This window comes from Zonotrichia leucophrys, chromosome 9, assembly GCF_028769735.1.
Source record: "Zonotrichia leucophrys gambelii isolate GWCS_2022_RI chromosome 9, RI_Zleu_2.0, whole genome shotgun sequence".
NCBI lineage: Eukaryota > Metazoa > Chordata > Aves > Passeriformes > Passerellidae > Zonotrichia > Zonotrichia leucophrys.
This window is the reverse complement of record NC_088179.1, coordinates 3,786,936-3,799,350: the sequence shown is the minus strand read 5'-3', so window position 1 is coordinate 3,799,350 and position 12,415 is coordinate 3,786,936. Positions and strand designations below refer to the sequence as shown.

At 44.7% G+C, this 12,415-nt stretch overlaps 1 protein-coding gene across 1 annotated transcript; it reads right to left on the bottom strand.

Annotated features, from left to right (window-relative positions):
* Positions 1–1,355: 1,355 nt before the first annotated feature.
* POLR2D (RNA polymerase II subunit D) lies at positions 1,356–7,054 on the bottom strand. The gene is made up of 4 exons (XM_064720923.1): positions 6,931–7,054; positions 5,203–5,383; positions 2,964–3,059; positions 1,356–1,981 (listed from the first exon to the last, which is right to left on the bottom strand). The coding sequence occupies exons 1-4, from the start codon at positions 7,001–7,003 to the stop codon at positions 1,903–1,905; spliced, it is 429 nt and encodes a 142-aa protein (XP_064576993.1). The 5' UTR covers positions 7,004–7,054; the 3' UTR covers positions 1,356–1,902.
* Between the last annotated feature and the right edge of the window lie 5,361 nt (positions 7,055–12,415).

Here is a 12,415-nt window from a genome sequence, read left to right as displayed (position 1 = left end):
AGCTGCCCTCTCTGGAGGTGTTTAAGGGAAGATTGGAGGTGGCACTCAGTGTCATGTTCTAGTTGGCAGGGTGGTGTTCGCTCAGAGGTTGGACTCGATCTCAGAGGTCTTTCAAACCTGGTCGATTCCGTGATTCCTTTCTTTGTCCCTGTTCCCGGGCTTCAAAACACAAGTAAAACCTACTAATCTCAAGGTTTGTAATAATCTATTTGTGTTGGATAGTGCAAACTCCTGAGATAATTTACAGATCAGTAGGTCTGTTAAACTCCTCCTAAGGGTGCTTACAAAGGTGTCATCAAGTAGTAACATGAGTGTAGACAGAGAGGTGCAGAATGGCTTTTTTCCATGAATTAGTTTTGATTAAGACCTAAGAGTCTGTGTGTTTAGATGAAAATGTCAAAGCTGCTTGAACAGAAACATTTTACAGAGCAAACCTGGTTCAGCAGGGGCAGCTACTGGGAAGCATATGCTGTACCCAAAGGGGGCACTAAGCTTTATAAAAATAAAGATTTGCCACCTTGGTTTTTCTTCCTCAGAATTATTCTGATGCTGGTAAAGTTCCTGTGGTCGGTTCCAGATGCATGTGTGGTTTAAAGGCCTGCAGGAGCCACTGCCACCCCAGTTCCTACACAAATCTCTTTGAAGTACTGTGCTCCAGGTGAGGTGAGCCCAAACCAGAAGAGCATCTCAGCACAGCAGCAACATTACATTTCTAGTAAGACACAAAAGAATATTTTATTTGTCTCCCTTTTGCAAGACCAGTGAGACTACAGCTTATTATCACAAATACACAAGTAATCTTAACACCTGTCTGTCTTTTTCTCCCAACATTCTTTCCTGCAAAATTTTCCTTCTTTCAGGTGTGGTGGTAAAATTACAAGGCTTGAAAGAGCTTATTTTAGAAGTTTACCCTACACAAAAGAACATTCCTTTCAGATAAAAGCTACCAATCTGTGAATCTCCCAGCAGCTGAGCTCTGGTAGCACTGGCTGTGTGACCCCCACAGGCTGCACCAGGAGCCAGCCCTCCACTGTGTCCTGTTATTTATGGTTTGGTTTCATCTCAGTTTTAGGGTACCTATAAGGAGTTCATCCCTCCAGGGGTGGATACCTGGCTGTGTTAACATCAAAATTATTTGGTTTCTTCACCTTTTTCTTTCTGGAGCAGGATGGAGATTGGGTGTCTGCAATGGAACAGAACAGGGGAGCAGAGAGGGAGATGCTGCCTCAGTGCTTTCTCACTGTGATTGCAGTCACACCTCTGCACTGGGGTTATTTCACTCTTGGAGTCCCCAGATCTCCAGGATATATTCATTAAAAAGCTCCTCATTAACAAAATTATAATATGTAACCAAATGTTTATAAAACACACAACTTTAATTAAAAATATCTTTTAATTTACACTGAACAATAATAGAAAAATATTGAAGCTGTAAAAATTCACTGACCCGCTCAAACAATAAAACAAACAAACAAAAAACACCACAGATACTGATGCTGCTCATCACTGAACCTTCTGAGAACCAAGAACAAGTTTCTGCATCCTTTAGAAGTTCCTAAAAACACAAAATCACATCCACATTTCTGCTAAAAATCAAAAACGTTGAAGATTTACAGCCTGGGGAGAGGGATTAGGGAAGAAACAGATACTTCAGCCACTGGGAAAAGTTCTTTCAGGTTCTTTGCTCTCTCAATTCAGGGGGTCCTTGCCAACATACACATGGAACAAACCTAAAGGACAATGCTGATCTCCAGTCTGAAGGCACCTGTGGCAACACAGCACTGGAGCACCCTGCACCCACAAGTACCCTGGCTCAGCTGGGAGCTGGGCTGATCCAGAGGGCTGAGAAACAGCCCAGGTCCTCAGGATTCTGTGCTCACATGAAGGGGCTGAGGGTTACCCTCAATACTGGAAGCTGCGTTTAGTCTGGATGTCATCGAGAATCTGCTGTAACTCTTCATCCTCAAACCGGCCCTCCAGGCTGCAAGGGAACAGTGAGGAGGCATTAAAGGGTTCAGAAATGATCTGCTAAAGGTTTCAGAAATGATCTCTCCCCCTCGATTCATTTCAGTCATAACTCTCTCCTGTCAGTCTGAACACACCACCTCCCACCTGTGTGACCACCTGTAACACCCCTGTAAGAAGAGTGCTCTAATCCCTATGCACTGCTGCTTCTTTACGTGACAAAACTCCATTCTTCCCAGGAATTTCAAAATGTGTTTTCGAAAAAGGCAAGGCAGGTGTAAGCAGACCTCTAAATGAAGTCCATGTAGCTGCATGCTCATAAGCCAGCCCATTCTTGCTATGAAATTTAACATAAAATCATGGAATGGTTTAGGTTGGAAGGGACCTTGAAGATCATCCCATTCCAACCCCCTGCCATGGACAGGGACACCTTGCACTAGACCAGGTTGTTCAGAGCTCCATCCAGCCTGGCCTTGGACATCTCCAGGGATCCAGGGGCAGCCACAGCTTCTCTGGGCACCCTGTGCCAGGGCCTCACCTCCCTCACAGGGATGAATTTCTCCCCAGTATCTAATTTAAATCTTCTCTCAGTTGAAGTCATTCCCTCGTCCTGTCACTACTCCTGTAAAAAGTCTCTTTCCATCTTTCTTGTTGGCTCTTTCCAGACACTGGGAGCCCACAATAAGGTCATCCCAAAGCCTTCCCATTTATATAATGACAAATAAGGAAGAAACTGTAATTCAGATGAATGTTTCACTCCCTCCTCTATCTCAGGCCATGAGGTAACCAACCAAGACATGCAGAAGCTACTGCTCTCCCCCACAGTATCCACAGAACAGTTCATTTGCTCCAATGGGAAAAACTGCAAGGAACACAAACACAGCCAGCTAAGAACCCAAATTTAAGAGGTTTACACTTGAAGAGAGGGTACCAGGGCATGGCTGGCTGTAGGTCACAGGGAAGTGACAGCAGCCCTTGTACAATGTGGAAGTGCTTACCTGGGAATCAGAGCTTTTGCTTCCTCAGCTGTCTCAGGACACAAGTTAGCCAAACATGCCAGTTCAAACTTATGGAGCTTCTTCTGCAGCAGTAAGCTGTAAGGGAACACAGCAATTTGATGGGATTACAAGACAGAAATATAAAGGGGCTTAAACTGAAGCAAATGCTTTTCTTTTTGCACACTGCTTCTGGCACTGAAGTAATTTTTTTTCAGCAGAAAAGACTCATTATATAAATGCATAGAGGAAAAAATAAAGTCCTATCTGCTAACTCAATTTCCCCTGAATAATTCTGCAAAGTCTAGAAAATCCTCCCATTTAATGCAATCAGCCATCAGTGAAATTCTGAAAACAAAGCACTTCAGAAGGCTTGACCTGGACAAAGCATAACCCTCCATCAAGAACTTCTTGCCTCAAAGACTCAATTAAAGAACAAATCACTCAACACCACTAAGATGTACTTTTGTTAAAAAATGCTGGTGTTATAATGGTAGGTGCTGCTGCCTGTTTCTTGTCCCCAACAAACCTCTCCTGTCGAAAAGCAAGTTGAGTTAACATTCAGGCAATGCAGTCAAATCTCCACTCAACACTCACTGCAACTGGCTCAGCAATAGAAGCAAGAAAGGCTCTTCTGCAAGGTTTTATTCCAGCAGGGTAACACAGTAGAGCAGGCAGCTTAAGAAAGGGAAGGGGAAGGAGGCAGAGCTAAGGGATCCAGGGAAAAGAGGGGTGGCCACCAGGGATGCCAAGCCAGTGACAAGACAGGGGAAGGAGAAACCAGAGAAGTTGTGACACAAAATTCCATTTGAGAATCTGTTTTTCCCCCAGGAGGGCTGACTCTATGGTGTGTAGTTACTGGTGTTTCCAGGGCTGGGGACTTGGGATTACCAAGGGTTGAGAGTTCAGGGGATACTACATGTGAAAAATGCCAATCAGTTGTTTTTAAAATTTTAAAAGTTTAATAGTAATAAATAGTTATAAAATAGTAATATAATTAGAGTAATAATAATTTGGACAATTTGGATTAGGACAATATGAGACAACAGAAACAGAGAGTTACAGACAGTCCGGGAACCTTTCTCTGGGCAGCACAAGCCTGAAACAGGACCCACGTTAACAGAGGATGAACCCTTAAAAACAACAGCCTGTTGCATATTCATACACATCATACATGATGCATAAATTCCACTCAAATACAGGATTCTGTCTGGTCATCATCAACTTCTTCCTCTGAATCCTGACAGCGCCTTTGAGGCAGGAAGAAGTTCGTTTCTTCTGATAAGAGAGCAATAAATTCTTTTCTCTGAAAAATTTAGGTGTCCTGTGGCTGCTATCTCGCTGCCAATCCCTTCTTTAAAAAAGCATCCTACATAGCATAGTTTCTATTTTAGCACTTTTTTTACAACCCAAAACTATATTTAATACACTACTTAAGAGAATTAACACAGCATAACTTTCTGACACAACACATATAATATTCATTTTAATATTTATGAAAAGCCAATCATAAAATATGCATTTCTGTAACACAGTGTTTGTTACACCCTGACCTCAGCTGAAGATTTCAATGCAAGATGTTTTCCATTCCCATCTGTATGGCAGGTTACCTTTGTCAAGTGGGCAGTTTGCTTTATCTCTCTCTTTGAGTGACCACATTCACACCTCCCTGGGAGGGGACATTGCTGATAACATCTATTGAATGTCACTGCATGGCTGATAAGAACTGCAGCATCCCATTGGGAGATGTGAGCCCAGAGGGAGGAGCCAAGCATTGCTGCCCAGATATAATCCAGAGGTTCTGAGACACCAGCACGGCTTCTCCACTGGATTTCCCAGAGGAACAGCAGCTGCCTCTCCTTCCACTGGATCTTCAGAGGAAGAATCCATCCTTCTCTACAGGATCCCTGCTCCAGCAGAACCACCCCTGACACTGCAGGAGGGCTGAGCCACAATTCCAATGGGGCTGCCACCAACAGCCTGACCCACAGGGTGTCAGGTTGGGTTCTGACTCTGTCACTGTTGTTCTAGTTTACTGCATTGTTTATTTTATCCTTTATGTCTTTTCCCTATTAAAGAACTGTTATTTCCTGCTCCCATATTTTTGCCTGAGAGCCCCTTAATTTAAAATTTACAGCAATTGGGAGGGGTGGGGAGGGTTCACATTCTCCATTTCAGGGGAGGCTCCTGCCTTCCTTAGCAGACTCCTGGCTTTCCAAACCACGGCAGCCTCTGCGCTCACCTGCGCACGCTGGCGATGGTCTCGCGGTTTTTGAAGCGGCTGAAGCGCGCTGTGTAGTTCAGGGTTTTCATGAACACCTCCGACAGCTCCTGCTCATCCTCCGCGCTCTCGTTCTGCTGCTTGCGGTGCTCCAGCAGCATGTGCACCTCGGAATTCAGCAGGGTTTCCGCGGTTTCAAATTCTGCAGGGTGAATGAGGGAAAGCCAGCATGGAAAAACGCGCTTGAAAAGCGGAATTGCGTAAGTTTTGTGTGTAATTTAGATCTGGGTAACACAGAAGTGAAAATGTCTCTCATGGCAGTTGTGTGACTGTGGCAGTCCCAGTGACTGGGCGGCATTCCATATTGAAAATGCTGATAAAAATTACACTTTGAGTGGCAGTGTCTTTTTGACCATATATTTTACACTTGCAGCCCTAACATTCAGATTTTTTCATATTGGTGCAGTATGTTTTCTTCACCCAATTTTGGCAGAAGTAATGCATGACTTGCTACAGAAAGAAATATCGAGAGCTCTAAAACTCCACCAAATTCAGAAGTGATGCCACACTCTTTACTTCAAGAGCTTGAAGTAAATATGAATGCTGTTGAATGTCTTTAAAAAGGCTTCATTTACTTGAAAAGTTAATTAACCTACTGAAATTTTATAATCAGAAAAAAAAAAATTTAACCAATCTTAAAAATTCTCCCCCATCTTTAGCCAACTTTGAATTCATTCATCATCAGCATAAACACTGTATGTATTTCAATTACAAGAACATCTTTCAACATCACAGTATGAGCTGTTCATAGCAACAGGATCAGAAGCTGCATCCCAGAGTGCCTGACTTCACTGTTTTATACAAGCATATACAAGGACTGTTAGAAAGGGCCTGGCAACTCTTATTTTTAATTGAGCAGTAAATCAGGTTGGGCTAAACATGAGATTTTAGCATTAAAAAACCCTGAAAAAATAGATTTTAGAACTTCTCTACTGTTCATAACAAAACAATGCAGCAAATGCAGCATGGTGTCCATTTCCCTCCCCCTCCCTTTTTTTTCAGGGTGGCTGTGAGGGGTAAATACATTTCTAGAATTTATACCGAATTAATTGTCTGAAAAAAGAAATATACAGACAATAAGCGTCCATAGTTACCAACTCTGGATCTGGATAGCTGATTTCCTAAGTGCAGCAGTATTCACAGATTTCCAAAACCGCTTAGGTTGGAAGGGATCTTAAAGCCCATCCAGTGCCACCCCTGCCATGGCAGGGACACCTCCCACTGTCCCAGGTTGCTCCAAGCCCTGTCCAGCCTGGCCGTGGGCACTGCCAGGGATCCAGGGGCAGCCACAGCTGCTCTGGGCACCCTGTGCCAGGGCCTCAGCACCTTCCCTCAGAGGGAAGAACTCCTGTATCAACAAACATCACTGAAAAAGCTTATATAAAAAAACAATAACCTTTTTACTATAACCTGACAGGACTTTTTTTTTTTTTTAAATACCCGACACACACGTAGCGGCTCACCTAAGAACCACCACATCCTAAAAATCATGAGATCCTTAAATATACACAAATCATTTACTATGCTGATTTTTAACACTCGGGGCTTTGGAGCTGCTGGAGGGGCGTTGAGCAGCGCTCCGGTTCAAGGAGCCGCTCGGCGAGGCTCGCACCCTCACGGGCAGCCGCTGCCGGCCTCCAACCACCACCCGACCCCCGAGCCCGGGCTCCTCGCCGCCCCCGCTCGCACCTTTGGGGAAGACGAGCTGCGAGGCGTCCTCCTCCACATCTGCCGTCCGCGGGTCGCTGCCGCCCGCCGCCATCACCGGAAAGCCACGGCGGAAAGGGCGGCTCTGCCTCACGGGAGGGCGGGCGGCTCTCGGGGCGGGGCAGGGAACGGCACAGCCCCAGTGAGGGCTGAGGGCAGTGCCCGGGTGAGGGGCAGGAATGTCTCTGCCCGAGTGAGGGCTGAGGGCCCTGCCCCGAGTGAGAGACGGGAACGGCGCTGCCCGGATGAGGGCTGAGGGCACTGCCCGGGTGAAGGCACTTCCCTGGTGAGGGGCGGGAATGGCTCTGCCCGAGTGAGGGCTGAGGGCTCTGCCCCGGGTGAGGGCACTGCTCCGGTGAGGGGCACGAACGGCTCTGCCCTGGTGAGGGGCGGGAATGTCTGTGCCTGGGTGCGGGCTGAGGGCTCTGCCCCGAGTGAGGGGCAGAAACGACTCTGCCCAGCTCAGGGCTTTGCCCCGGGTGAGGCGCTGAAGGCTCTGCCCGCGTAAGGGCTCTGCCCCGGTGGGGGCTCAGGGCTCTGCCCCGGGTGACAGGCGGGAGCGGCTCTGCCCGAGCGAGGGCTGACAGCACTGCCTGGGTAAGGGCTCTGCCCTGGATGAGGGGCGGGAACAGCTCTGCCCGTGTGAGGGCTGAGGGTACTGCCGGTAGGGAGAACGACTCTGCCCGGTGAGGCAGAACGCTCTGCCTGGAGGGCTCTGCCCGGGTGAAGGGCAGGAACGACTCTGCCCGGGTGAGGGCAGAAGGCTCTGCCTGGGTAAGGGCTCTGCCCTGCGTGAGGGGCAGGAACGGCTCTGCCCGGGTGAGGGCTCTGTCCCGGTGAGGGCTCAGGGCTCTGCCCCGGGTGAGGCGCTGAGGGCTCTGCCCGGCTGAGGGCAGGAACGGCTCTGCCCCGGTTGAGGGCTCTGCCCCGGGTGAGGCGCTCAGGGCTCTGCCCACCATGAGGGCTGAGGGCGCGGCTCCCTCTCCCTCTCTCTGAAGGGCAAAGGGCCGGTTCTACCCTGGGCGCTGCTGAGGATAAAAGAGCTCGGTTGCCGCTGTGGGGCACTGAGGGGAAACAGCGGGAGCAGGAAGGCTGAGTGCTCTCCCAACAGAGCAGCTCAGGAGTGTGTTTGAGCTCGCTTAGTAATTAACTGCTTTTAGAGAGGGAAAGCAGTGGGATGCTGAATGTGTTACGTATGAACAGAGGGCAAATAGCTGTGACAGACCAAGACTCTGCAGGTCCCTAACAGGAGGGTGTAGCCCGGTGGGGGTTGGCCTCTTCTCACAAGCGACAGGAGGAGAGGACACAGCATTAAGATTGGCTAGGGGAGGCTTAGATTGAACATCACAAAGAATTTCTTCATTGAAAGGGTGGTTGGACATTGGAGTGGGCTGCCCAGGGAGGTGCTGGGGTCACCGTCCCTGCAGGTGTTTAAGGAAAGATTGGAGGTGGCCCTCAGCACCATGGTCTGGTTGACATGGTGGTTTTCACTCAAAGGTTGGACTTGATGATCTCAGAGGTCTTTTCCAAAAGAATCAATTCTGTGATCATGAACCCAAAGTCTTACAAGGCACGAATCAGGGCCTGAGAGCAGGAGTGTGGGGACTGAGAGAAACAGCACTCGTCCTTTGCATGAGCATATTCTTCTTCTGCTCTCTCCTTAGGAAATTACCAAAGAGTTCAAAGCTGCACTGGTGCCCTTCACCAGACTGCACAGCAGCATCCATCTGCCCAGGAGCACCTGAGGACACCGAGGCACCAGAAGCACCTTCATTCACAGCAGTGGATCAGGCAGCTCCATTTCACTACCAGAACATCCTCCAGCTGGACAGCAAACCCCTAACCTTAGGAAAACCTTGACTGTGCCAGAATTTCTGTCTAGCTCACTGTGATTAATAGACCTTGGACTGTAAGGAGGGAGTATGGATATCATAAATAACATACTTCATAAGGAAGGTTAATTTTCAGACTATCCAGAAGCAATCTAGAAGTTGTAGGCAGGCTGAAAATTAAGATAATTCTCCCAACAGTGCCAGCAAAATAACTTATGGAGCAATGTTTTCCCTAGGGAGCTCACATGTAAGTGCCTAACCTAAGACTCTTAAAGTAATCATCTTATCAGCCCTTACTATGTCATCCTGTGCCCTAAAGAAAGACAAAAATAGACTGTTGAAGGATTTATGATGAAAACACTCCTGTTCTCATAAACTTGTATCTGAGCCTAGGTGAATGGTTTCCTGCATGCTGGGAAAAGGAATGAATTAAAAATAAATTAGAAGAATATGAAGAGATCAAATAATAGATTTTTAATATTTGTTATCTGGATAATGAGCATAGCAGAGAAACTGATTGGAAAGTAATTTGCTAAGTGATACAAGCAGAAAGACATTCAGGAAGATGGAATGGAAATATCTTGGGGAACATCTGGCAAATTAAACAATTTCAATTAGGCTTACGAGAAAAGAAGGAAATCCATGCCAGATTGAGGAGAGAAGCATTTAAAATCAGTTGGAATCCTGATGGCATCTCAAATAACCTGTCAGCTCAGAGCATTGTGATTCTCAGAGCAGTAGGTAGCTCACAGAAGTTTAGGTTGCTAATTTCCCTTTTTGTTTTTCCCCAAGGATCCATTCTACTTAAGTATACAAACCCAAGATTTTACAGGTACAGTTAAAGAGGCTATCATGAAAGATTAAGTTTATTATCACTGATGTGTTTGGTTAAGGTCTAAAGAGCAAAATAAAAATGTTCCTGAATGGAAGCTGCTTCCCCCCAATTTTTTTTCTTTGTAAAAGAATTTTAAAAATAAACTTAGAAACCCCATAGAAAATATTGCTCAGCTGCTGCAACAAACCTAACATAGCACAGTACCTGGCCTTTTATTTTTAAAATGCACTGGCTTCTTCATCACTAATAATGACTATTTTGGCATTTATCAACAAAATATGCATAGAAAAGTGAGGTGAGCTTGATTGAAATAGTCACTGAGTAAAGAAACTTTCAGGCAGCTTTACTGGTGACATCCTAAAATAAACCTATTGAATAAAAGAATACTTGGCTGAACATAATTAATCATGAACAAAGTCTCTAATATTCCACATTCCAGGGCAGAAAGCTTTGATCCTTGCTGGAGACAGGGCATTGAGGAGCAGATTGTTGGACAGACCTATCAGCCACAGTTTAAACACAGACCCTGGAACAACTCATTGCACCTACACAGACCTCACAAAATGCTCAGCTAAACATCTCCCTGTCATCAAATGTAGGAATAACTAACAACAAGGATATCCTGTTACCAGCATAAACTTATTCTCTAATATGCTTTCCTTCTAATTCATCAGCAGAAGCAATGTGACTTTTCTAGGAGTTTTTTAAGCTTTCCAGCAGTGATGATGTATTTTCTGTGGAGTGCCAGGGTGACAGGAGTAGGTCCTAGTGGAGATACCCACCCCTGAGAGCACCGTGTGCCACAGCAGCCAGCATTGCACAGCCAGGTGTGATTTTCACCTTTGCACCTAAAGTACAACTCTTCAGGTTTAGGCCTTCACAGCATTTTACCTTTGTTTTTATTCCATCTAAAATTATATATCCAAAACCATAATGAATGAACATCTATAAGCAAAGTTATATTAATGTCCAGTAATAAAGTCATAGTAAGGCTCTGAATGCAGAACTACATGATCTGTTAAGTTTTTAAATACATATATGATATTATCAACTGGTTGTATAATACATAATTTATGCCAGAATTAATCTGACTCTAAGAGCAGTCTAGCTGACCATAGATAAGATATGGTTCAATAATTTCAATAGTGTTCAATTTGTAGAATTATATACTTTACAGAACATGGAACAATACTCTTCTGTGCTTGCTGTGTTTTGAGAGTGATCATCAAACACATGCACAGACTGTGGCAAAACCATCTCAGGAACTTCCCTATCCCACTGCTCCATGTGCTATCAGTGTATTATGTTATTTATTGGGTTGTATAGGTAAGTGTTCTGTTTTTCATTTTTATCTTCAAGACAAAAATGGCATTTCTCCATCACAGAGAAATTTCTTTTTCGTGTTTAAAATAAATTCTAGTATTCTTCCTTTGAAGCATCCTCTAGAAGTTTCTGCTAATCTTTCTGTATTTTTTTTGGTGCTAAATGACTAATTCAATTTGTTTCTTATTTCAAACAGAAGCAACACCAGAAGAAACTGTTTCCAGGAGAATTATCCTGGTTTATATTTAGCCTGGATTGACCTATTTCAGTGTGCAGTCACATGCACACCCTCTACCTGGCCTCATCCTCCCTGGGAGCTGCTCAGTGTTCCTGTGGTCACAGAATGCAATTTGCATGCAAGAACCTCTGATGAAAGACAGCAGGCAGAGATTTTATGTCTGATTCAATAGGAAACAAAAAAATTAAGTAGGAAAAGCATATGACAATAAAATGCACAAATTAAGCCACTGTATTCCTGCCAACAAAGCTGAGAGAACACACTTGGTAATTCCCAGGGATGGTAGGGATGTGGGTAACTCAGAATTCACAGAGAAATGCAGCTGGAATTCACCTGGAAATCACATTAGTCACAGCACCCAGCTCACACTGCCTAAGGGATTGGCTTTTTAGCCTTCCTAGTGCCAGCACCTGAAACCAGGTTTTTGCTTTGTAGCTGTTCTGTGATATCTGAGCTTCTCAGGCATATTTAAATCAAAACTACCCTCCCCCTTGGTTTGGTTGGTGCTTTTTTAGGGTTTTATGACTGTTCATTGACATCCAGGACTGCCTTTCCCATGAGCCAAAAGCAGAAAATGGAGCATCTCTAACTATAGAGCTCCCATAGATAAAAAGTTAACAATTATCTGAAAATGTATGGAAAAAACATGTAAGAGATCCAATTCAAATTGTAGAATTGTTGAAATATAATTCTGTCTCTAAGCAAACATTAAAATAGTAAGAATCTAGAAAGAAGGGTGTTTTATTCCTCTGAAATAAGGTTTTTAGATCACCTGAAGACTATAGCCCTAAAGTGTAGACAATCTGTTCTCAGTTCATTTTAGAAGACAAAAGCCCAAAAGAACAATTTTGAGTTTCAGAAAGATTTACAGTACTCTGTAAATATGTACTTTATACATTTCACCATCATGACAACTGATAGAAAGTTATTGTCAAGCAAACGTTATTCAGGATACAAAGACACTGCTATGCCGTTATGTACAAAATATATTTAATATTTGTTTTCAAATTTCCTACTATTTTCCCTTGCTTTCTTGTGGTGAGCCTGTTTGATCACTGGTGTGTTTGCAGACAGCTGTCACCCCACTCTGGCAACCTCCCTGGTTTTGAATCTGTGGTGCAATTTACAGGTTTGCTACTCATGCCTGTAATATATTACCTGTCTCTGCAGATGAGAACAATTTCATCTTACCCCCCATAAAGGCTGTGGGAACTCATATAAAGATGACAGTACAAATAA